This window comes from Periophthalmus magnuspinnatus, chromosome 16 (assembly GCF_009829125.3).
Source record: "Periophthalmus magnuspinnatus isolate fPerMag1 chromosome 16, fPerMag1.2.pri, whole genome shotgun sequence".
Lineage (NCBI taxonomy): Eukaryota > Metazoa > Chordata > Actinopteri > Gobiiformes > Gobiidae > Periophthalmus > Periophthalmus magnuspinnatus.
Genome location: NC_047141.1, coordinates 12,226,879 through 12,254,845, shown reverse-complemented (window position 1 = coordinate 12,254,845; position 27,967 = coordinate 12,226,879). Strand labels below are relative to the sequence as shown.

The 27,967-nt window shown below is 39.2% G+C and overlaps 1 protein-coding gene across 1 annotated transcript in view; it reads right to left on the bottom strand.

Annotated features, from left to right (window-relative positions):
• iglon5 (IgLON family member 5) overlaps positions 1-27,967 on the bottom strand; it is a 298,544-nt gene that overhangs the window by 30,911 nt on the left and 239,666 nt on the right. Inside the window, exons 3-4 of the mRNA XM_055227545.1 lie at positions 21,240-21,472; positions 10,950-11,069 (exon numbers count right to left, since the gene is read on the bottom strand). Coding sequence (XP_055083520.1) covers positions 10,950-11,069; positions 21,240-21,472 — 353 coding nt within the window. The remainder of the gene's footprint in view (positions 1-10,949; positions 11,070-21,239; positions 21,473-27,967) is intronic.

Below are 27,967 nucleotides of genomic sequence, written 5' to 3'. Positions count from 1 at the left end.
TATGTTAATGTCTTAGTGAAATTACTTATCAAACCTGTCATATGCACTTTAAAATCTGGATTAAAATCTAAACAGTGGGGTTTTCAAGTTGTTATAAAAGCGTTACTCTAGCATTTTTTTGTTCAGATGGGCAATTCAAGAACTTAAAGGTGCACTGGGTAACTTCCAGTGGGGCCACCATCAGTCCATCTATGCTTGTACGGTGTGACATTAAACTTATCTTTCTCATTGGAGACAACCAGGTGACTCCACTAGGCCAATTTACAGGTCAGATCTGTGGAGAGATGATGCTGGTGGTAAGGATGCATGTTTTTAGAGATAATAATTAGCAATTAAAACACCTGTAACTGAATAATTGGAAATTGGATATGTTTAATACCATAGTGTGTAACAGGCAAAGCAATGCTATACTCACAAGGCAAAAAAACTCATTTTACAATGCACCTTTTGTAGTTCTAATTTAGTTTGTAGCAAAAGAAAAATGCATTTCTGTCAACTGGACAAAAGACATTTGTCCACTCTTCAGTTCTGATCATCTTGCTGGTGGACACTGCATTGAAACTACCACATCTATTTGCATACAGTTTCTGTTTTTTGGCAAGGTCTATTGAACTACAAGTGTGAGCTGTTCCTGAGTCATATTTTGCATAATCGTTCAGGCCCCTAATGGGTGCTCTCACATCTATTAGCATACTGGCTAGCACTATTGTTTTCCTTGTTTTGATTTAGGGCTGCAGATGGAGTTATAAATAGGAAATAGATGATGTCTAAGCCTGACATTCCTGTTCAAAGATGGATTGTTTTTCCTAATAAAAACTGCCTCTTTAACACCCCACTCAAACCTTTTTTTTCTCTGGCTAAGATCTGTACCTCACTATCTTCAAATGAGTGGTTAGTGCAGACATTGGCAAACTACGGCCTGGGGGCCACACACGACCCTTTGGTCTTATTTATCCGGCTCACCGAATGTGACCAAATTATATTAAAACAGCTGTGTTTATTCTGCTGTGTTTATTCAACTGAAATTTAATAAATTCATTATTAACTGAATTAATACATTTGGAAAACAATTTGTACAATGAGCCTTGCATATTCATGCTTTGCTACATGTTACAGGCCAAATCTCTAATGTAATATATGCATATATATCTCCTGGCCCGGTCCCTCTGTCAAATTTTAGAACCTATTGTGGCCCATGTGTCAAAAAAATGGAGGTGAACAGCAGACTGGGGTCCCAAGTTGCTTTTATGGAGTGGCTGTTTTGTTTCTCCAATATAACACTCACTGCTGAGTTCACTACACTGTACGGAATAGACCATATTGCTTTGTTTGTGGCTTGGGGATCTGGTATGAAACTAGATTTTTCATAATTTATTTATAAAACTTGTATCTGGTATGCTTATTATTAATTTAAGGCCCTCATGAATCTGTCTTGTACATTTAAACAGCCCCTACAATCTTCTCAAACACACTAGTCAAAACACATTATCCACCTACAGCAACTTCTAAATCATTATCTTACGGCCTTAAAAACCTCCTATATGCGCTTATCTGCTCATGTGTCTATTTGTATGTAGTATCGTTTTATCTTTCCATTTTCTTAGTGTGGTGTCATATCTCTTAAATCGCATTTGTTGCCTTGAGCTAAAAATCATTATAACTTATTTCTGTCTGCACTTTGTATGTTCCACCAGATTCGTATAACCATTTAACCTTTCCTGACAAAACCGAGGTAACGCTTGAAGCACTGATGTACTCACATGTTCCTGTATTTTAGCGTTAGCACTTGCTAGCTTGTGTTAGCATCAAACAGCTAGCGTAGTGCTGTCTTGAACATGTGGAGGGGATGGGTCATGATAATGGACTGTTTTGCTGGTGCGATTGTTAACTGGTGAAGACGTGTAAGGAGAGTGGTCAACCCTGTCACCAGCAGGACTATGGTTCTATTTCCACTACTGGAAATACATATTGGTCCTTCCTGTCGTGTCTGAGGTCTCTGGTGTATGGTGATCAATTGCAGTGCTTTGTGTAGATTTGCAACCAATCCATAGGTTTCACATTTATGAAAAATAGGACTGTTGCCATAGTGATCAACAATTTGTTTAGCAGTTTGCAGTCAAAGTCAGAATCGTGGGCAAATGCACTAACCATTGAGTCACAGGTGAAGTATATTTAGAAGCACTAATGTCTTTCTTTAAATGGCATTCAAAAACAGCATTTAAAGCTGCGGTAGCTTATTTTCAAACCGTGAAAGAGGTATTCCAGCTATTACCTGTGTTCCCAGCTCCCCTTTGGCACATCATTATTCACATACATGCATTTTTGGGCAAGTGTATAGCTTTAGAAAAGCTTTCTCAGATGCAAAAGTTGTACAAACATAAGGTTGGCATTATTTTTGCATGAGAACACAACAAACTTCCAACAAAGCTTTCTGCTACAGCATACTAGGTAAGTAGAAAATGTGCATACGAAATAGGGATATCAAGGAATCTATTATCCAAATGCAGATGCTCCAAGATCTATAGTCTGGTACAAAGCATCACTTCAAACTTACTTTGATTTATGCTCCTGTTCATGGCCCCTGTAAAATAAAATAAATAAACTAATACTATACAAGGAGCCTATGAAAGCTCCCTGCGATGATGTCATTAGAAAATCTGACAGTATTGTTCAATTTGATACTTTTTAAGTTTATTTTAGATTACCATATTTTATTGCCAAAAACAACATTAATAAGTGTCAGTTTTATTTCTGATGGTCTGCCCCTCCTTTTCCTCCCGATGCTAAGTCACTCCCCCTTCAGAGTGCTATCACAACACAACTACCATGTATTCTGCTAATGAAACTACTGCACATGTTGTCAGGTTGTAGTGTCCTGCTTTTTTATATATTTATGGAAAATTGTTGCGTGGAAGCATGAGTTACGTAAGCTTATCGTGTGGCTCTTGGAAAGAATACTGCCAGCCGTGAAGAGGGACTGAATAAAGCTCAGGAGAGATCGCAAGATTACTCCAACATTCCTGGATGACATCTGAAACCTCTTCAGGCATGTTTTTCATGAGGGAATTTTGTAACATGGAAGAAAGCTCCAAACAGTTGATTCTGCATAATATCCCCTTTTTTCTCAATTATTTTGTTTTTCCATCCACATTGAACACAACACTAGTAACACATCTTGAACGCCGTACTCCACAGATATCAAACAAGCACTAAACCAATTCTACCACCTCACTCTACCGCAATTTCCCACTCAACTCCTGTTCCCGTGCTGAGTGTGAGTAATGGGAGCAGATGGCTTGTAGATCCTTGCTGTTTCTTTTGGGCTTCTCCATACCGTACCCCATCTCCACTCTCTCTTCCCCCTCCTCCCTCTCCGATACACCGCCCATGGTCGCAGGCTTGCACCCAACGGTTACGGTCGCAGAAGAGAAACTCCTTCGGAATTGCATTGCGGGGCTCCTCTATCTGTTCCTCGGAGCGCTATACAGGGTAGAGGCGGAGTGGTTTGCCTTGGGGGAGGGATGGAGGGAGGGATAGAGGGGGGGAGTCAGCGAAAGAAAAGATTAGTGCTGACAGAGGAGAATGGAGTGAGGACAAGCACGGACACTCCATGATGTCAGATGCAGTTTGTTATAGGGACTGCAGGTGTTGGGATAGGACACCTCCCTTTACTAAGCTATATGCAGGAGAGGTATATATATGTGTGTGTGTGTGTGAGAGAGAGAGAGAGAGAGAGAGAGAGTGTGTACAGACAGGTATTTATCATTGTGGAGGACTAAAATCTGTATACACACTCACATCATGGAGACCTGCTTCCCTTATGGGGATGAAACAAGGTCCCCATGACGTAAATTACTGAATGAACACGATCATTTAAAGAGCCTGTCCTATACATTACGGTGCAGATATGTCATATAAGCAGATCTTGAGGTAAAAATAAGACAGCTGTTTGCCTGGGATCCAGAATACGCACTTCTTCAAAACTCTATGAAGCTGTGAGACTGGTCACAGTTGAATCTCCCCGTTTTCAGTAGTGTGTGATTGACAGGTGTATTAGCCAGTCAGGGACATGCATCGTCAAGTCGTATCAATACAAATATGGCCGCTTACAAGGGACAAAAAATATCATAAAGGGACACGCGAAAAACATTCTGGATGCCTGCAGAATCAATGAGCAAACCATTGATCTCTGTTAATCTGAGGTGAGAGAAATGTCATTGTGTTTGTAAATGATAGATGACCAATAAGCACATGTGTCACTGAGAAAAACAGACCTGATTGGACGATCATGTTTGATCAGGCTCGAGACGCAAAGGGCAGGGGGAGCAGACTGACAGACAGATCTGTATAAAAACTACAGAGAGATATTCTGGATTTGTCAGACAAGCTGTTTTCTGTCTGCATCAAATTATAAAGCTTTTTATTGTGTGATAATCAGGAAGTGTGCTGCTAGCATGCTGATTGTTACTTTACCTCTCTGAAAGTCGTGAAACGCGCTCATAAACTCATCCCGAGAAATAATTAGGATGATCGGAATGCATAAGGTAAGATCAGGAATAATTTAGGATCAATTGTTTAAAATGAACTAGTGTTTTTCACGTTTTTAACAAAAATTAGGTACATCGCTTTTAAAGTTAAGAAGTTTAAAATAAGGTTAGGGTTTAGATTACGGCTAGGCAAGTAGTGACTAAGAGTAAGGCTAGGATTAGTCTTCAGGTAATGAATGTAAGTCAATGCAATGTCCTCAAAAATGATGTAAATCTAAATGTATATGTGAGTGTGAGTGTGTGTAGATGTTCTTTGTAAGCACTTGCTCCAAACTCATAGTACATAGGTTGAAAAAGTATGCCAGGAAGGACATTTTATACATAGCAGAGTAAAACAGAAAAAGCAACTGACCCGCAGAGGAAATAGGGTGCAAGTACATCACTGCCGTAAGCCTTACAGAACAATTGAGCCTGGCCACATAAATGGGTCAAGTACTGTCACATAAATAAAGTCAACGTTTTATTACAGTTCTTCCAAAATGAACACAGTTATGGTTGCACTGGGTCCAAAACACACACACTCCTTCAGCACTTTACGAAGATGTGAGTCCGATCACCGTTTATGACTCCCTGAGTTCAGATAGGCGTGAGTGACAGGTGGATTAGTCAACCAGGAAGGGAAAAAAAAACATCACAGGGGACTGAAGAGCATGACGGATTTCTGCAGAATCAATGAGCGAAGCACTAAACTCTGGTCATCTAAAGCGAGATATGTTTGATTTTGTTCTCAATGATGGGTGACCAATGAGCTGGCCCTTCACATAAAAACTAATAAACTAATCTGACTGCACGGTACTGTCTGAATCTGGCTCGAGGCGCGGTGGAGGGAGTGGTGACAAGACTCATAAAATATATATCTAGAACATAAAACTATAATATAATTAGAGCACTGTGCATTGACTGTATAATATAAGTGTAACTGCATAGTAGAGTAGAGTGTGACATCACCCATAGCGTTTGTTACAATCAAATGAAACTCACCAAGGCTAGCAGTTATAGCGGCTAATCTACAACCAGGGGCTATATTTGAAAATCCGAGCGTGAAACCAAAGAGCCAATCAGGAACGCGGCTGTAAAAGGTACACACCCCCTCCCGCCCACACCGCTAGTTTGGCAAGAAGCGGGCGCATAGCAACAAAACTGTCAATCAACCTGTTGCTAACGCTTGCGGGAGTGACCTTGGGAAAATAAAGGCACCAGTTTGGTTTGTTATAAATGTTCAACTCTTAATTTAGGGACAAAGTAGCTAAATAAAGACACTTTTAAAACCACTTCAGGCATGTTTTTGATGAGGGAACAACATCATAACATGGTAGAAGGCTCCAAAAAGCTAATTTAGCATAATACCCCGTCTTTAAATCGTTAAAATAGTTCTTTAATGGAACCTAGCATAGCATATTATATATAACACATTTGATTTGGTTATGTTTGACCATCTCGAAAGCTCTGACGCAATTTCCCCTTTCCTCGGAAAACTCGCAATTCTGACTGTACTATTTGTACTAGGAACTGCTACGCTAGCTAGGTTTGTTTTGCTTCCAGTGAACTGCATTACCCCTCTATGCCATCTGCAATAACAAGGTCTATAATTACGTTCTGTTTAGCACACGTCCACACTGACCTATTTATTACCACGTTGCCTTGAAGCCCTGTGTTTTCCTGTCTTCAAAACCAAGTCTCTGCTCTCCGCTGTGAAAAACCAACCGTGCACACCTCAGATAGCACGGATAGCCCCATTATATGCCTTTCACTTTAGTGTCATGCCCAAACTATATTATTTGTCTTGTTATATCTCCCAAATTCCGAAGTTCGCTTTCAGATAATGGACAGAAAGTAAATTGAGTGTTGATATTTTCTCCACGGGGGTCAAAGTCTATGCGGCGAGCGGCCAATTTATTCCCCCGTCAAAGGAGAAGTAAAACGTGCAATAGCTTGAAGGCTCGGTGCTCACGGATGTTCTATTATCCACATAGAGGAGCTGTCAGAAGCTACCCAATCACACCTGAGAACAGAACCATCCCAGCGGTCAGGAGCCATGTCGGACGATGCTAACCAAGTGGAGATGCAGCTAGCGTGAAGGCAACTAAAAGTAAATAGATACTTCAGTAGAGGAAATATGTGGGTGGTTTTTTTTAGATGTTTGAGTAGGTTCTCTAGTAAACTCTGTTGGTGAAAAATGTAGGGTTGTCAAAAGTATCAAAAATCACATGATCAATACTAAAACTTGTAGCAAAACTACTCATTTGAGCAGGTATTGATACTAAAAAAGTCACATTCACAGGACAGAAATTAATCTTACCTGAATAACTTTAGAATGATTTTGAGCTGTATCAGAAAAAGTGTAAGACCACATAGAGTAGTATTTTTCTAAAGTTATTCATTTAAGTCACTCAAATTAATATAAATGTCTGATCAAATTTTTGTTATCTAATCAAGATTCAAATTGTCCATCCCAAAAAGAAAAACAGACTGAAAATGAACTTGTTTAAAACCTGTAACTTATAAAAGATGATCCAAATTCAAATGTAAATGTAAATGATTGAGAATTGTGGGCACATTGTGGAGCTGTGGTTTATTTATTTATCTATTAATGTTGGTACTTTGAGCCACTGTAGCTCCTCTGTCAGATTGGGCCACACTGGAGCGCCTCTACATAACGGTGTTTGTATCATATACAAATTTAATGGCTACGTTTACGTGACCAGTAACATCACATAACTGGAGAACTGACTGTCTGCGTATGAAAACATTCACATAAGAATTCTGATAATAGTAAAAGAAAATTTTGATTCTGTCAGCTGGACAAAAGGTTGTAGAAGTGAAGACGTTTCGCTGCTCATCCAAGCAGCTTCTTCAGTTCTGCTCAGATCACTGGTGGACATTCCCTTATAGGACATACTGTATATAAGGCAGTGTCCTCCGGCAGTCTGAGCAGAACTACATATAGGGAAATACATTTAGGATGTGTCTTTTGGTGTGCCTGTATACTTAGCCACAACATTATCACAACACTGACCTCTAGGTCACTATGTAGAGCAATGCTTCTCAAATTATGTGCACAGCTTTGGAACTGTAATACATATATCACAGTAACACAAGGCTCCCAATTTTATAGAATTTTACTGTTGTTGAAAGGAAAATTGTCAAAGATGTAGACTGTAGTCATGATTTTCCTCATAGATTCTACATTAGACTTGAGTTGGTCTTGATTTAACTGATCTTATTGTACCAAATGTATATTAAAATACTGCAATAATATTGTTATTGCAATAGTAAACATAGTTAATGAATATCACATGTTTTTCTCATAACCTTAATCCAACCCTAACCCTACCCAAAGAAACCCACTTTCAAGCTACCACGACATGTCACAATATAAATAAAAATAAATAAACAAATCGCACCACCTACCTGTGGGTTAGTGCATCTGACTGCTCTACCAATGATGTTTTTTTAAATGTCCACATGCATATCACTACACTACACTACCACTGATACTGTTCCATAGCATTTCGAGTTATTAGAAGATGGTCATAATATTTTGTCAGATAAACATTATGTTACACTATGAACAGGTGGGTGTTTAAATTTTATGCATAAATATATATATATATATAAAATCAAAACACCCACCTATAATATATAATATAATAGTTGGCTTGTATAATTAATTGTATAAGAGTGGAGAGATACCTGGAAAATTGCTAACATTTCACCCTCTGCGCCTACCATCCATCAACCAAAGCTAACAATAATTGCTATAGGACAGTGCACCTTTCACAGTCTAAGTATAGTGCAATATTGTCCACGTGCCAAACAGATGACACAGTGGCACATTACCGCTTAAACAAAGCCTCAAATCATATCATCTCTGGAGGCCGAGTCACCACGCTGTGACTGACTTTGGACATTAGCGCTGACAAGGGTACCATTACATCGAACGCCGATCTTATCATACTGTCCGCACTTCATCTATCAAGCACCGCCGACCACCCCGCGTCACGCTAACGGCTAAAAATAGAGCTAATTTAACGGCAAAAGTTAGCACGCGCCGGTGCGGTGATGCTAATTGACGGGGCGGATGAAGACAGATGCCACTGATTACTGGTGGCGTGCTGGGGATAATTAGGTATAATGTGTGGCTGTTTGGGACAAAACGTAGGGACATGGGGAAAAGAAGAGTGTATGAATGAGAGAGAGGGGGAGATTAAGCAGCTGGCTCTAGAATGATGACACAAGAAGGAGGGCTAAAGACATATACCAGAGCGGAATTCTGATCAGCCTTGTACAGAGAGGAAGAGGAGAGGGACTGTGATCGCAGACGAGAAAAATGACAGGTTTTCTTTAGATTAGATGGGCACTAACCACAGCAATTGGAGATTCTACAGTGAATCAATCTGTCCTTATTTTTATTCATCTTGTAAGCTTCTAGCACATAAACAAAGATGAACAGTGCTTGATTATAAGAATGAAAGATACCTGGAAAATTGCTAATGCTTCGCTCTACAGCTACCATCTATCAACCCAAGCTAACAATAATTGCTATCACACAGTCCACAGAAGAGGCTGATGTGATACGTTAGAGATGCTACTTGTTACACAACGCATCGTACTCATTCAAATCCTTATGTTTGCTCATTTCGAGTGCCTTTATCGCACTTTTATCCTAGTTCTTCTAACGCTGTCTACTCCAGTATAGTAAAAGCACATATTTATGAAATAATGAGATAAAAATGTGATCCAATTAGAGATGTCGGGGGAGAGTCATGTAGAAACAGCTACCTCTGACAACTTCAGACAGTTTGTTCCTTTGTCATAGTTCTCAACATCAAAGAGAGACAAGTGACTTTAGGTGCCAAATCTTTCAATCAGTCCGCCTCAGGGCAGCTATGGCTCCAGAAGTATCTTACAAGCACCATGTGAGACTGAATGCAAAGATGCAATAACAGATTATGTCGTCTATCATTGGCTTTGAATGTGAATAGTCATATTAGGGAATGCTAGAGTTTCCACATCATTGAAAACAGGTACAGCAATAAGAAAACCATATCCAGATCATAGATGAGCAAGTTAATAATGGATTGTTTAAAGAGGGGTATTACAGATCTATGGAGTATTCAGTGTTAACATATTTATATTTTTGAAAAATGCTATATTTACCAAAAACAACATATTACAATGTTGAATAAATTTTAATAAGTTTTTGTTATATAAGTTTTGTTTTTGATGCTCTGAGTCCACCCTGGCCTTGCTCTTCAAACTTGTTAATGTAATGTTCTGTCCTATTTTATTCACACTTTACATGCTGACGGTCATATCATCAGAAAAAGTTCATCATTAACTTCCACTCCTATGCTGATGCCACAAAGCTGTACTAAAACTGCATCAGACTGATCGAGTAGACAGACAACTTAAAGGACATAAAAACCTGGAAGAAACTTAATTTTTTGCTTCTTAACCCTGATAAAAGAAGTTATTGTTCTAGGCCCCAAAGGCCCGTGACACTCTGACTAGACAGTCACATTGGACAATGTGAGTGTATCCTCCAGCGCTGCTGTGAGGAACCTCGGACTGTTATTTGACCAATTCACAGCACATATAAACCATGCTTCCATGCTTCTGTTACATCGAAGCTAGATTACTGTAATTTCCTACTAGCTGCGTCCCCTAAAAGCTCTATAAAAACTGGTTCAAAAGGCAGCAAGCCAGGTTCTTAACAGGAAATAAAAATTAAGAGCAGAAATAAAACCCATTTTTAGCTAAGCTGCCTTAGGAGCAACTACTGTATGCTGGAGGAAGTATGATAACTTTAGCAGTGTCTTCTGTTTCGTCCTGTTTTCTCTGTCAACAACATTCACTATTCAGTTTACCTGAAGTTTGTTCATTGCTATTCACAAGTTGTTCCCTGTCCCACTCCCCTCTGAGGGCGCAACTGTTTCAGATGTCTGGCTGCTGACCGCCCGGTGATGACTGGACCCTAGATGCCCCTCCTATGCCCTGATCCTGTTCTGTGGGCCCGGATCCTTCCCTTCCCTCACCTGGCTATATGACCCCTACCATATCTCAGATGACCCCTGTCCTTTAGCCTTGAGTGGGCTCTGGCCCAAAATTTGAACTTTATCAGGAAATGTATGTGTGTTAGTACTGGACATCTGCCCCTTGCCTGTCCATGGGAGTGTATCTCTCCCTCACTGTGGTTCTCGTCGAGGTTTCTCTTTTTTCCACTGTTTTTCTTTCTTTTGTTTTTTTCCTGCAGAAGGAGGGTCTAAGGACATGGGATGTTTTGGGACAGCTTGTTTTCTATGAATGTCAATCTGCTTGTCTGTCATTGACCAATGTCTGTTTCACTGTTGGATTTTCTAACTTTCTGTTGGTTAAATCAGAAGACTTGTGCTCGCTTACATTTGTGGACCTTCCAGGTGACCGTAGGTTCTGGTCGTCCCACTGCCAGACAGAACAGGTTCACGTTCTCACCCTCATTCACTGACACGTCTTTGGAGATGTTGACGATCCGTGCTGGCACTGGAACAGACAAGAAAAAACATGGCTTTTAATCAACAATAATGGAAATTCACAGTATGGACCATTCCAAGTAAAGTAATAACCAGTGGGGGATGAATTACTTCATTTTGTTACTCAAGTAAAGTACATATACAGAGGCAAAAAGTTACTCAAGTAAAAGTAAAAGTATCACGTGAAAAAATCTACTTAAGTAAAAGTTTTTAAGTACTCGTATTTCAAGTATTTCACCCTAGTGTTTAAAGTGTAAATGTAGTGATATTGATTAAAATTTTTACATATTTTGATCAAAAGTAACAATACAAATCAATTAACTTTTCTTAAGAATTTTGTGTATTTATTTTTGTTTACTCAAAGCCCAAGCTTGAAGTCGAAACCTTTAGTCAGATCATGTTACCATGAACATGGCAAAAAATAATCCCTCAAATCATACAAAAAAAAAACTTTTTACTTTCAGCCCAGTTAAAAAAGTAGTCAAAAGAAAGTACAAATACCTGCTCTCAAATGTAGTGAAATAAAAGTAAAAGGTATCTACTGTAAAACTGACTTAAGTTAAGTACAGATACCTAAAAATTCTAGTTATGTACAGTACTTTACTAGTTGTACTTCATTACCATTGGTGCTACAGAAAATTAAGTCATATCAAATCAAGTTTCAAAAATTCAAAGTTTTTGTCTTGCAGATTCCATCCTTTTGAAAAATCCTTTATTCCAACACCATTAGCGTCCAATTCTCCCGTCTTAGTTACCGCGTGATGCAAAGTGGCGTACCTCGCACTGACAGGCAATAATCGGACTAATGATGTGAACAGAGATGCCCAGTGAACTGCAACCGTCTCCGTGACCTCTTTAAAATGCACACAAGTCCAAATTGCAGCAAATGGCCATTAAAACCCCACTCCTTGCATCAGCGCGGTTTTGAATAATACAGAGAACAAGAGGCACTCCCAGACATTTTAGTATGATTCTCTTTCAAGGTTCAGCAGCGAGACTATTGCTAATGGGTCCTTATCAGCCATAACATTTTAGGGTACATTGATAAGTGTGACTGCAATTATGAGATTGAGAAATAACATTAGGTGCTAACCAAAAATAAAACGTCATGTTAAAATGAACTAATGATATCTTTCTTCGATGGACATTGGACTGTTTTGTGCATGGTTGAGCGACCAACTACACTCAATATATGGACATCTCCGGGGTCTCAAGGTCAGGCCCGATTAGTACTTAGATAAGAGACTGCTAGGAATACCAGGTACCGCAGTGGCTCTAATGCGTACCGATGTTGCGCTCTTAGGCAGAACACTTCACCGACCTTGCCTAGTACGAATGAGATGTGTGAGGGATGGGTGATGGTCAATGGTGAAGACCGGAAGCCTCATTTCTGTTAGTTTGCTGGAATTACCTTGCCACTGAAGCCTTATTATGAAAAGTTAAATTTCTATATGTTTTGATGTTTCATGATTCTTATCCAACTTGAAGAAGGTCACTCATACTGGTTGGTTGAAAGAGCTGCACCTAATTGAACGTAAAATGTGAAAAAACAAACAAAGTAGTTCATTTTAAACGGTTTGCAGTGGTCCAAAGCGATCCCTTACTTACCATGCATTTCTAGCATACTAATTATTCACGGTGATGAGTTTGTAAGTGTTTTTCGCTGATGATTAAAGTGCACATACAAAACTTGAAAGATTCAAACGACACAACTACAATGACCAACTACACAGCTACAATGATGTTACAATTGTACCCATATAAGAAGCATCATTCCCCTTTAAATCCTACTTGCGAGCACCACCTGTTACACCGTAGCTATTCTTTTGTGTCCTTAGATAATCCAGGTTACTATAGAAATGGCATGCTTCTTGGAAAACCGCCTCTGTCCCTTTAATTTAAATGACTTGATATTGTTCCTAATGCACCAAGATTGGAACATCTAGAATTTCATTTTGTCTTATCTTGGGGGACGCTAGTATTTTCGAACTGAAGAAGTGTTGTCATGGCTTCATGCACTGACTTGGGGCTGTAATTATTCTGAAAGCTACAGATGAACCTGGAGGGGACTTGGAAGTGCGCTTGGTGGACGTCTGTGCCAAGTTTGAACCCCTGCGGATACAAATGTTTGTTTAGTTTTCCGTTAGCGAGCATCTGACATCGCCTCTGCCACCTGCGAGCCCAAAGCTGGGGGTGGGTTTTCTCCGACGCAGCAGATTGTCGTCGCTATAGCCAGTTAAAAGTTCCGCTCTCCATTTTGTGAGAGGGGTATGGATGCATTTGGAGCAGTATTGAGCAAAATGGTGCATTGTGCTAGATAGATCTTGCAAACGTCATATTTGTCGTCCCATATATAGTTTTGTAACTGCACTGACACCTTTGCATTTTAGGTTTTGCAGTATGGGAAATGAAATTGTGCTTCACGCCATAGTGAGACAGAGTTAGGTGCAAGAATTGCTGTTGTGGTATATTCTGCTGTTATGACAAGGAGAAAAGCCACTCAATTGCAGTGAAAAACAATAGCTGCTATAATTTCATTACGACATTTTCAGACACAGCAGTACTTCCTGGATTATGACATCTCAAGGGTTGCATTTGTTAGGATTTTTTATGCCAGATCACTGAACAATATGCTAGAGTTGCAAAATACATTGATATCCATTTACAAGATACTGACTAGTATCAAGACTGGATAGGCCACTGGATTGAGCAGGTATTGATACTGAAACAAACTTCGTTACATTTGGACCTTTCCGGGACTCTACAGCTCATGTGTCAAACTCAAGGCCCGCGTGCCAAATGTGGCCCTCCGCATCATTTTATGTGGCCCTCGACAGGGTAAATTTAAAGGTATGATGATCTTAAAATGTCATTTAATCAGGAGATATACGCAGTTACACAGCCTTATTTTTACATCTAGGCAAATGCATGTGCAATATTTGTAACTTGAATAAATAATAAATACAGAAACAGTTAATTAACCAGTGAAAATGTGTTCGACACCCTGCTCTAGAGCAACAAAGAAGTGATTTATAGAACACAACCTTTTACAGAAAACTACATAGCACTGTTACACCTTTTATATATTACCTGTTGATACTAGACTAGTTATAATATTGTCATTTTAACATGAAACCAGTGCTGCTATATCTGAGCTAATATGATGTAATGTGAGATATCTAGAAGTGTGAACGACTGACGGAATGTACGTTGATTATTGTTGCACTAAAAGCACCTGTGTCCCCTTCGCCTCCACTCTTTCTTTTTAACGACTGCAGATAGAAATTAGCTTCCTTGTACTAGGATCTTTGCCCTCGAGAATTATGTGACTGTACATTGTCCTGTTAAGTTTGTGTAGAAAAGTAAGAGCCTTATTCATTATCACCGTGGTATTGAAACTGGTATTTAGCAATGAGCCTTTTTCTTAGTATCGAAATCAAGTTTGACATTTTTATACCATGACGACACTCCAGTATGCACCCAAGAATCACTTAGCATTTAGCAATACAGCTTCATAAGTAGGTTGGCCTATATTTACTATCTAATGGACCAGAGGTTATTTTGTGAGCAATCGCCAGCTCAAACCATAACACTTACAGGATGCAAATTCCTCCTGCCCATCCCTATAGCATCCTTGTTCACACACATCAGTCCCGATCAGTCAAACTCTGTCACACCGCTGCTAGCTTGATGAGTGGAGATAGCGTCATGGTCACACGCTGTCAATCACTTAGCTCGCCCATAGACAGCCGGACAGCCCCCTTGTGTACCTCGTCTCCCATCTCTTGTCTCCTCATTCATTTAATCGGTTTAACTTTTACTTTATAAAGATAAGTAGAGCTATAGAGTGGATGGAACAAATTGACTTGGGCAGTGCCACAGCTGAATGCTAGCTTATCCATCAACCGCTAATACTTTGGTTCACTGCAGTAGCAATACATATGGACAGTGTTAGGATTTTTCTCTCTCTCTCTCTCTCGCTCTCTCTCTCTATCTATATATATATATATATATATATATATAAAATTACTGAAATATAATGCAACTTGGTTAAAAAGTATTCCAAGTATTCAGAATTTTTATTTATTTATTTGATTGGGGGCAATGATTGCTAATGTATAGACATGATATAACATGAATATAAACACATTGGATTACAGTCAAAGCCTAATTTCCAAAAATAAAAAATTGCACACTACACTCATTGCTCAGTTCCCATTATTGCACCATCCAAAATATTGCAGTACACAGAATACAGTACTCTGATTGGGCCATGTAACAGAATACATTATAAAAAAATAATAATAATTCAGGTATTCAGTATTCTGTAACTAAATACATTTTCAAAGTATTTTCCCAACACTCCATATGGATAACGCTACACTACGCTACAGAGACAAAGGTACTATAGTCTTTTTAATTCACCAAGGACAAGCTCATTTGCGCATAGGGGGAGTGTTGGTGAAGTTTAAAGTTTTACACTTGATTGTAGAATGACCGACTAATTGGAAGACAAAGGGCAATGCAGAAAATGGGTTAATAACTGTAATTTTTTACTTTTGGTAATTTTTGATTTTAGAAGGTCTGGGATTTCTAATTAGCTTTGGGGTAATGATGATGAAAGTGTCACAAATGAGTGATTTTGCAGTTCTTTTTAGTGGCCTACATAATTACAAAAGTGAGAGCGCAAACTCGATACAAAAGTAAGTTCAACATAAGGCTATGTATGTGCAAAATAAGGTTGGATATTATGGCCCTATATGGTCACACATGACAGCACAATTAAAGTGAATAATAATTGTAATGCCTTAGATTTGTACAAACACTCAAAAAATTACAGCTAGGGTTTAGGTTAAAAAAGACATTCTGCTATTTTGGGGGTATATATAATGAAACTATAACATATGCAAACCTTTACTTCAAATTTCCTTCATTGTAAACTGTCATATTGGTCCAAAACGGCCTAAGAATAGAAACAACTCATTTGACTTCCTGTTCAAAACTGCAGAACTTCATATTATCATTTCACAGTAACAACAGTAGATTTTCTATTACTTGCTCTTATTGAGATTGATTGAAGATGGTGCCGGGGTGCCTGGTTTGACGCTCGGCTCTGCTCAGTTTTATCTGATTAATGACTGTCACAAGGCCCATCAACTCATTGCTGGGGTATGATTGCCATGAGTTGTTAAAAATAGGAGAAAATGTTAATCTGTGTGCGATCTATGATGCAAACAAGTCGGCTCATTCTACCTGGCGGACTTCATGGCACTCAAAAGTATTTTACCAAATTCTTCGAGACTGGTGGAGAATGTATCAATGCATTGTTAAGGATGAAAAAACAAAGTAATCTCTGACCTGATTTTAGGAAATATCAAAAATCCTGCATTCTTTTTTTAAAACAATTGGTTCAGTTTGTAACCCCAATCCATCCAGGGCATTGGAAATGACGAGTGAAAAGTGTGAATGTTTCCTCTTACTCTTTAACAATAAGGTCGCTGCTATTAGAGCTAATATATTTACATTAGTTTCTGCTTTTAACACTGACCTAACCGCACTGTGCTCTGCTGTATTTCAGTTTGAGCCTGTGCCTATGCTCACAGGGATAACTGATATATTAAAACCATTGTCCTGTCCCACAGACTTAGTCCTACCTCGCTTTTTTAAACATGTCATTGGCCGTTTTGTTCGGGAGATCATCAATAACAGTCTTTATTTTGGCATTACCTCCTCCTTTAGCAAAATGAACCACTGCTCAAGGAACCTGATCTCAACTCTGCAATGTTTTTAAATTATCATCCAATTTCCAAACATCCTTTTGTCAAAGATTTTAGAGAAAAGCGTCTTTGTACAGTTACAGAAATTTTTAGTTGCAAATGGCACTTTAGACACTTCCCAGTCAAGCAACAAAGCATTTCAAAGTGCTGAATCTGAACTTGAATTACCTGTTTTTAATAATGCTGGTGATTCTTCCATATTACTGCTTTTAGACCTGACTGCTGCTTTCAACACAGTCAACCACTCAACTCTTTTAACGTCTGTAAAGGCTGGGGGGCTCCATCTCATCCTCTGCTCCTCTGCACAGTGGAGTTCCCCAGGGTTCAATTCTCGGCCCACTCCTTTTTGCCTTGTACCTCCTCCTGCATGTCTTGTCATATAATTTTTATGCCGATGATGCCGATCGCTAATAATAACCACAGCAGCCCCCCTGACATCCCTAACTGACTGCCTAAGTGACGTCAAGACTTAGTTGACTCACATTTTTTAAAAAGACTAAGCTCATATTGTTTGGACCTGGTAGTTCCCTTATCGACTCGGGACCCTTAAAATATCACATGCGTCCTACAGTCACCAACCTTGACGTCACCATAGACAGTGATTCTAGATTTGTTAAGCAGATCAATGGCGTTTTTATCACATTTTTTATCATTTGCGGTTTTTATCTTGTAATCTTGTAACAGGTCATGCATGTTTACTGCATATGGTAACACACTTTACACAGGCATCTTGCAAAACGCTTTTTCCGGTCTGCAGTTAGTCCAGAACTCCACGGCACAGCTTTTATCAGGAGCCAAAGAACAAGAACATATCACACAAATTCTTGTATCTTTGCTGTTAATTTTATTGTTTGATTTAAAGCTTTGAAAAGACTGGCCTCACATCTCAGACCTCATTCAAATTTACATCTTCGTACTTTGGTCAGCTCCAACTCATGGTGCCTAAGAAGAGACTTAAACCCCCCCACACTTTTATTCTACAGTTTTTAACACCACGTGAGTTGTGTGGTCCACTGTCTTTTATTTAATAATAAAAAAAGAAAAAAAAGATTTTACAAATTTTATAGTTTTAAAAATGTTTAGCTTTATGTATTTTAATGCTTTTTATTTACTGTTTTAAATTTTTTATTTGTTTGTGCAGGACTTTGGAAACTGTCCTGGTATATAAATGTGCAATATAAATAAAGTAGATTGGATTTGATTTATTGGTGTAAAATATATACGTGCTATTTTTAACCCTTCTTGTTTTTAAATAATTGCACGTACAAAGCTGTGGGCTGGGATAGGGGGCAGGTGAAAACGACCATTCCCTGTGCACTCAAGCCTCAAATGAAGGACAATACAAGATTATTTAAATATGGATGAATAAATCAAAGTAAGTTAATGATGAGAGAACAACGTAATGATAGGATTAAAAACTCTGCCGTAGGCCTACTTGATTTTTACTGTCTCCAAATGTGGAAAAACAGAACTAGTTCATTTTAAACAGTTTGTAGCGGTCCAAAGTTCCTCCTCACTTACTGTATACATTCTGAACATCCTACTTATTCACTGCGATGGGTTTATAAGAGCGTTTCGAGGACATAGCGGAGTTTGCCGTCACAGTAATGCTAACAACAACTAGCATGCTAACTGCACATTTCCTGATTCTCTGACAGTAAAATGCTTTGTAATTTGATGCAGACAGTACACAGCTGACTTATTTTGACCTCAAGACCTGCTTATACAATATTTCTATCGTAGGGTAAGACACATTTTTCTTAAATACATGGAACAAATTGGGTACAGGGCCTTTAAGATCAGGGTCCCCAGGAAATAAATGTCAATGCGTCGTTCCCAAAAAGCGTAGGAACCAGCATGGAGTTTCTGGGATGCTGTGTAGATCTTTAACCTGATTAATTTCATAATGAGCTGTCCTGTTGTTGCGCATCTTCAATGTGGGTGCTCACTTAACATGTTAATTTAGAGCCTTTTAACAACAGAGTGTACCCCCCACCCCCTACCATGTTTGCTTTAGTGTTTTACAGAAGTTTAAATGTAGTTAGCCCCTGCAGTGATTTATAAAAGCTAATATGGAATACAAATACAAAACACTTTTAGTCAAGATTGGATGTGGTTTGAAAGTGGGGCAAAAATGTTTGGGGGAGCTATGGGGGAGCATTGACCATTCTAGTGCCCCCCCCCCCCCGCAAGCCTCCTCCCTGACAGTGAGACTTACAAATACCCTCCACCGACATGCAACCTTGTTTTCCAAATTGCGCTTCTAAAATTTTTGAATTGAGACGGACAAAGAGAACAACTATAAGTCCTATTGACGAGACTCTGAAGCCAGCAGCGCGGTGAAAGCGTGCGATCAATGAGAGAAAATGTAGCGCCAATTTGGTTTTGAATTCTGATTTTGATACTCCCGTGTGAAAAGACTAGTTATGTGCACATCTGTTGTAGCATTGAACTAGTTTTTGATTAAACCTGTCAATAACACAAACTACGGGGATTGGTTCACTCGAGGTACACATATTCCTGGTTCGTGTGAAATGGAGCACCAAATGTAACCCTGCGACTGCTAAGTATCTTCCCCCTGATGCCGAGGCTGAATCAGACCCCATTCAGCGCGATGCCTGGGTTAATGACGACATATGTAATTAAAATCATTTAGCAGATGTGTTTTTATACAAGTCTGTTCAGTGTAGCGTCAGTGAAGCTTTTTTAATACTTCCTCTATTGGTAAGAATCCCTGTACGAGGAAAAAAACATACAGTTGCGATACGGTTTTGAATTTTAAAGACTGGATTAATGTTTATTTCTGTGACGTATTACTATGTATGAAGCACTTATGTTATTAAAATAGTTCAGAGACGCTTCTGCAACACTAAACTTGACTGGAAATGATGCAAAACTAAAGATGCATCGGGTTAGAAAGTTGTATACTTTGCACAACAGTATTTTTTAGATGAATACCTGGTGTTTTGTTTCATTTAAATGCAGCATTTCATTTGCAAACTGTGGAACATAAGGTCCTTCAGGTGCTACGCAGATTATATATTTGCTGAGTTTACAGTCAGTTTATTTTGTTTTTATTATTATTTTATGCATTTATTCAATGTAAGACAGACAAACATAGTGACCAGTGATAGACAGCAGTGACAAGTGGTGATAAGACATACCAAGACAAACCAGGACATAAGAAGACATACCAAGACACCCCAAGACATACCAGGACATACCAAGACATACCAGGACATACCAAGACATACCAGGACATACCAAGACATATCAGGACATACCAAGACACACTGAGACACACCAAGAAACACCAAGACACAACAGGTCACACCAAGACATACGATATACCAAGACATACCAGGACATACAGGAACATACAAGATACACCAAGACATACTGTACCAAGACATCCCAAGACATACCAAGACAAACCAGGACATAAGAAGACATACCAAGACACCCCAAGACATATCAGGACATACCAAGACACACCAGGACATACCAAGACACACCAAGACACACCAGGACATACCAAGACACACCAAGACACACCAGGACATACCAAGACACACCAAGACACACCAGGACATACCAAGACATACCAAGACACCCCAAGAAACACCAAGACACAACAGGTCACACCAAGACATGCAATGATATACCAAGACATACCAGGACATACCAGGACATGCCAAGATATACCAAGGCATACTGTACCAGGACATACCATGACATACCAAGACATACCAAGACACACCAGGACATACCAGGACATACCAGGACATACAAGACATACTAATGCACACCAAGACATAACATGGTTTGTAGACGTAGCAGCTATTTACAACTGTATGTATTTTGTGTGTGTATGTGTGTGTGTGTGTGTGTGTGTATGTGTATGTGCGTGTGTATGTGCGTGATATTTCTGTGATTCTGGAGGGGGTCAGGTGGAGACGGCAGAGGAGAGTGCGAGTACTAGTAATTCGTAAGTGAGAGAAGAAGATATAGAGTAGAATGTAATTTAATCCTCATTTCTGTCCTCCTTTGGGTACGTCCTTGTAAAGAACTTAATTATGTGTAATAATGTTGTCAAATTTAGACCTTCTTTAGCTCTAATTAAGAACTAGAGTAGTCTACTTTTAAACCTGGTTTAGTTCCAACACACAGCACAGCACAGCACGGTCTCACTGGTGCGATAGGACTTGCCCGCTGGTGGGTCGGAGACTGGACCAATCACAGAGCTGCACTGTGATTTGAGCAGAAGCCAAAGGTGACGCTCCGAAGTGAACCAAAACGAACATGGCGGAGCTGACTGACGTACTCTGGCTTATTTTAGCTCAGATACAACTAGTTTGTTTCAGAGGGAAGTGCTTTTGCATTTGTGGACGGGACAGTCTTACCTTGCACGATGAGGTAGACGTGTGTGAGGCGGGGCTTGTTGTTGGCTTGGAAGGTGCAGGTGTACGGCCCCTCGTCTGTCACCTGCACCTTACTGATGTGGATGGAAAAGTCGCTGCTGTTGTTGTTGAGCAGGGTGACGCGCTTGTCCAGAGTCCATTTGTCCCGCCCCGTGAACATGATGTTGGAGCGGTTGAGCCAGGCCTTGTGGGTCACTTCCTCATCAATCTGACATCTGCACACACAGTTTAGCAAATGGGTTAAAACACTGCTGTGGGGGAGGTGGTGAGTCACAGACGATGATGCAGGAACAGACGCAGCGGTATCTAAGTTTAAAGGGTTCATATTACTCTATTTTGTGATCTATGTTATAAGGTCCTCATCAAAACATACTGGAGTTTTGTTTTGTTTCATTTACACATTTAACACACAAACCCTGCATATTTAGGTCTTCAAACAGAAAATGCCATGTAATACAGGATTTTAAATAGCATTACTGTGTTTTCCATACTCCATACACCTTCACTACAATCATTTGAATGACTTCAGTCCAGGAGTTAGCTATCTCTACTGAACTAAAAGTAAAACGTAGCTGTTAACTTGAAGATTACAAATACATGACATCCCAAGGTGGAACAGAGCATGTACAGCAAATGGAAAATTAAATTCTGTCAACTAGATAAAAGTTTGGAGATAATGATATTTTAACATGTCTTAAAGCTCACACGAATCCATTTTGTGTAATATAGGACCTTTAATATATGGAAACCAAACTGTGTGTTTTAACTATGTGAATCATGTCTGAAGAATGTGTTTCCACCCACATTGTCCCTTATCTCACTCTGACATTGCACAAACCATTGCACCTTTTTAACCATACGTTTCATATTTACTTTGCTTTGCGCTGTTTGTAGCAAATAATTAAAGAACACATATTGTGCTTGTGTCTGCTCTATAGTCATGATCTATGACACCTGTGGATCAGTATGTTATAAGTTGCACATTTTAAATCGCAAAATTCATCTAAAATGACTTAATGAAAGAAACAAGTCTGCTGAGTTCCGCGTTAGAAATCTGCGTTGCCCAGTGGGAACTGAGGTCGGCGTAAACATCACAACAAACAGTCGTGTAGCTGTCGGCTGCTCCTATGGACAGCTGCACATCAGGCTAGTGAGGAGAGTTTTTTAAATTTCTATCAAAATGGCTACGCAACTTTGTGGAATCCTACGTGTATCACCGATTAAGAAAATAAAATTGGAGAAGGATGTAAGTACAGAGCCATGGGCGTATGTCAGTGGCGGTGAAACGAGAGTTGATTGGCAATATGGTGTTTTGAAAGTAAGAGATTAAAGATACTCAAACGTTCATGAATCACTCAATTTAGAGAAGGGTAAATGATAAACTATAACAGGGTTAGCTCTGAAATGTCGATTTTGCAGAATAGGTCTGCTTTTATTTCTTGTCAACACAGAAGTAAAAAGTAAAATCTGACTTATTTTCCAATGATTTTTTCCTCTGATTTCAATTACAATAATGGAAATTGTATTTAGAGTATTTGCAGTATTTCTGTGTCCGCTCACTTGGGCTCAGTCGGGCGTCTCTGCTGTGATCACTGTGTTCATGTCAGGACTGACCACTAGGGGTCCTTCCACTGCTTCAACAATACATGTGTGACCAGACATCAGACTTATGAAGAAGACAGACACGGAGAGACAGGAAGAGAGAAAGAGAAAGATAGAGAGAAACAGAGAGAGAAAGAAAAAGAAGGAAGCGAGAAAGAAGAAAGAAAAAGAGAGAAAGAAAATAGAAAAGAGAGGGGGAAGAAGAAAGAGAAAAAAGAATAGAGGGTAAAAAAGAAAGATAGAGAAAGAAGCAAAATAAGAAAGAGGAAGAAGAAAGGGAGAGAAAGAAGCGTGGAAGATATAGAGAGTGAAAGAAAGAGGGAGAAGGATAGAAACAATGAGAGAAAGAAAAGAGAAAGAGAGAGAGAATAAGGGAGGAAGATAGAAAGAGAAAGAGGGCCAAAAAAGAGCAAAAGAAAGAGGAAGAAAGAAAAATAAGAAAGAGGGGGAAAAGTAAAAGAGAGAAAGAAAGAAATAGAACAAAGAATGGAAAGAAGAAAGAAAGAAGAAAAAATAGAACAAAGTAAACAGAGAAAGAAAGAGGGATAGAGATTTTGAACAGACTTATTGTGTAATTCTTCATTACATTTCAACCACACCTCCTCCTATTTACAAAATACTCGAGAGAGAGAATGAAGAAAGAGAAGAGAGAAAGAGAGAATGACAAATACAGAAAGACAAAATGGATGGACAGAGACAGAGTGTGGAGTGGGCTGCACACATTGCCACGCTTTAAAACACGACAGCACGGCCCGAGTGCGTTTCATTACTCGATTAGCAAAAGAGAGGGAGGAGATGGAGAGACAGAAAGACGAAAGAAAGATAGAGAGAGGAAGAAAGAAGAAAGGGAGGGGAAAGAAAAAAGTTAAATAAGAAAGAGAGAAAGAAGAAAAAGAAGAAAGAGTGAAAAGAAGAACGAGAGAGAGAAAGAAGAAAAAGGAGAAATGGGGGAAGAAGAAAGAGAGAGAAAGAAGAAGAAAGAGGGAGAAAGAAGAGAGGGAAAGAAACAAATAGGAGGGGAAAGAAGAAAGAGAGAGAAAAAAGAAATATAATTGAAAGAAGAAAGAGAGGGAAAGAGAGAAAATAGGGAGAAAGGGGGAGAAATAAGAGAGAAAGAAGAAGAAGAAAGAGTGGAAAGAAGAAAAATAAAAGAGAAAAAGAATGAAGAACGATGGAATAAACAAAAACAAAACAGAGACATAAAGTAAATAGAGAAAGGAAGAGAATGACAAAATAAGGATGAAAGATAAAATGGATGGACAGAGACAGAGTGTGGAGTGGGCAGCACACATTGCCACGCTTTAAAACACGACAGCACGGTCCGAGCAGCGTTTCATTACTCGATTAGCATCACATCTGTAGCTGCAGGCTCACATTGTATTAAGTAATCCCACCGTAAAATCATTATCGCTGTACAAATGTGCTATTCATCTATTTTTAAATGAATCACTTCTTCTTTCTCTTGGTACAGGGGCCCAGAGGAGATGTGGACCATAATAGCATCAAAATGTATTTATTCTTAATGGGCTGCATCAAAAGACAACACGGAGCATTGTCGAGGAGTGCTACTCGGGCATAAGTGATTCTGCATTATAATAAAGTTATTTATAAAGCACTTGGAATGGGCTTGTTGTCTCCTGTATTTGAGCTTGTATTTGATTAGAGATGACGCTCTGACGACTGATCTGAGGTGGAACAAAGGTACTGGAAATGAAAGAAATAGAAGAGAATTAATCAAATGTATTGTGCATGTATTGTACATATTATACATACAGTATATGTGTCAAATATGTTGTAACAATAAGAAAATAGGGACAGAAATCGTCATGTCTTAACTGTAAACCCAAATAGTACTCCTTACAAGAAAAATGTTTAGTAAAAAGTCATTAAACCAAGTTGTTTACTGAAAGTTTTCGCATAATACAAGACTTAACTCACAAAGTTTCTAAACTAGGACTAGACAAGCACTAAAATAGGACATGACCAGTACTAAACTGGGACGAGACCAGTACTGGACCAGGAGTAGACCAGGACTAAACCAGAACTAAACAGGGATTAGACCAGGATTAAACTGGAACTAGACCAGGACTAAACTGGGACTAGACCAGGACTAAACTGGGACTAGACCAGGACTAAACTGGGACTAGACCAGGATAAAAACTGGAACTAGACCAGGACTAAACTGGGACTAGACAAGGACTAAACTGGGACTAGACAAGGACTAAACTGGGACTAGACCAGTACTAGACCAGGACTAAACTACGGCTTGACTAGGAGTAAATTGGAATTAGACTGGGACTAAACCAACTGCTTAAACTGAGACATTTGCGTTGTTTTTTTCCATATTTTTTGAGTACATTACACTGTAAATCAAGTACTTTCACTTCCTGACTGATCTTAACCTGAACTACAGTATAATGCAAACTTGTCTAATCTAAATTCACTTATATCTTAATTTACGGAGACCTGATTTTTGTCCCTGTAAGAGAGCTGGGTTCCCAAAACATGATTTCAGTCCACACAGTCTGATAAATACCCATCCACATATACATAGTAATAGTGTCTTGCTCATGGACACAGGAATTGCAGGGATCATCAATCTCCCGTGTGTCTCAGAGGCTGTAGTTATGCTGCCCAAAATCTCATTATTATCTCATTTCAGAACCTTTAAGATAATTTTATAGTTCTTATATTACACAAAATGGATTCTTGTGAGCTTTGAACCATGTTATAATGTTGTTACCTCAGGACTGCACAACCTGAAGCTGTCTGACAATACCAAAATGACATATTTGTTTACTTAAATTACACGTTACTACACTCCACTAACACTGCGGTCCTCAAAATTTGTACCTTTGTGTTTTCCATATCCATTTTTAAAACTGGACATGGATAATGATTATACCTGACTTTTTGAAATACATCATCAAGTAAAGTTCCACGGTTTAGTAAAAGAAAAAGACAACTATTAGCATCTTGACTAGCCCTATTGTTCTCTTTGTTTAGATTTAGGTCTGAGGAGTTATAAATAGGAGATCGATGATGTTTAAAGTCCTCATTTCTGTCCAAAGAAAGAAAGAAAGAAAGATATAAGGCAGTGTCCACCAGTAATCTGACCAGAACTGAAAAAGTGGCTTGAATGAGCAGCGAAACGTCTTCACTCCTACAACTTTTTGTCCAATTTTGAAGATGGATCAGACCTGGACGACTGAGGGATTACACAGACGTTCCCTGGTGTTTTTTTCCCCAGTTGAAATGTATTTTTGCTTCATCATCCCATAATATGCACACATTTTGAGAAACTTTTCCAGCTCTTCCTCTATTCGTCATTTATTTAAAAGCTTGTGACACTAACCAAGCACCTGCGTTGTTATTTAGGGAAACAATAGAGACATTCTTCAGAGGAGGATAGATTTTAGCCTGAGAGCGTATTCCGTTCAGTGATCGCACACAAATAACTGCTATAGATCCCTGTGTTTTGGCGCATTGATGCACGGCTGCAGGCTACACTCCCGATGACAGTATGGATCGACCTTTTTAATTTACAACTTTGGCTCTCGGTGTAAACAAATATTGGCAGAGTGGCGCCTGGCTTCAACACAAAGGAATCACAAAGAAACGCTACTTCAAAAGGCGCAGTACCTGATTTTACCATCTTAAAAATGTGGAAAACAGAAGCAGTTCATTTGACAGATTAATTTTTTTTCTGTTTATGAAGTTTGTGAAGAAAAGTACAAAACAAAAAGTACAAAAATACAGGAAGTATCATGAATTTTAAAACAGAATAGGCAAGGAAAGTGTATTTGTATAGCACAATTTGTACACAGAGTAATTCAAAGTGCTTTACAGAATAAGAAAGACATTAAAATCACAATTAAAAAATCAAAAGAAATAATTACAAATATCATATCGTAATATGAAAATTAAAAGAGAAGACTAAAAATCTTTCAGTCATATGCACAGAACTAGTCTGGATTTAAACATTGTCAAAGTAGAGGCCTGTCTCACATCTTCAGGAAGACTGTTCCAGGTTTGAGCTGCATAAAACTGAAACACTGATTTTCCATGTTTAGTCCTGACTCTGAGGACTTCAGGGACCGGCCTCCTGCTGGTGCACAGAGTGTGAGATGGTTCATATGGCACTAACATGTCAGAGATGTACTTTGGTACTAGGCCATGGAGAGACTTATACACAAGCAGAACTGCTTTAAAGTCTATTCTCTGAGCCACAGGAGCCAGAGACCTGAGCACAGGACTTATGTTCTCGTACTTCCTGGTTCTAGTCAGGACCTGAGAAGCAGCGTTCTGGATGTACTGGAGCTGTCTTAATGCTCGTTTGGAGAAGCCAGTGAGCAGGTCGTTACAGTAGTGTAACACACTGGAGACAAATGTATGGATAAGTCTCTCAAAGTCCAAGTTTTGGCAATGTACCTTTGAGGGTTTTTTTAAAAATATTTTTTAGATACTGTGGATGTTATTGATTTGATGTGACTGTTAAAGTTCATGTCTGAGTCCATTATTACCTCTAGATTTCAGCCTGATTTGAAGGTGAGAGAGAGACTGGAGGTGACTGCTAACACTTGCTAACACTCTATGTTTCTGTGGGCCAAAGATGAAGTGAGAGAGTGAATCCACTGGTCCATATTCACCTGCTACCAGTGAGACATAGATCTGAGTGTCATCTGCATAGTTGTGGTAGGACACATAATTGCTGTGTATTAACTGGCAGCATGTAGAGATTGAACAATAGGGGTCCCAGGATTGACCCCTGGGGCACCCCACAGGTCAGGGAATTTTATCTGAGAAACATTTTCCAATTTTAACAAAGTACTCCCTGTTTTCTAGATAGGACTTGAAGCAGTTTAGTGCAGTATCTGAGATGCCCACCCAGTCCTCTAGTCTTTGTAAGAGGATCCCATGATCCACAGTGTCAAAAGCAGCACTCAGATCTAATAGGATCAAGACTGAGACTTTGCCTGCACCAGTGGTAAGGCAGATGTCATTTGTCACCTTGATAAGAGCAGTCTCAGTGCTGTGGTGGGGTCTAAAACCTGGCTGAAAAACATCAAAGCAGTTGTTAGTTTGGAGAAACTTAAAAAAGTTGTTTA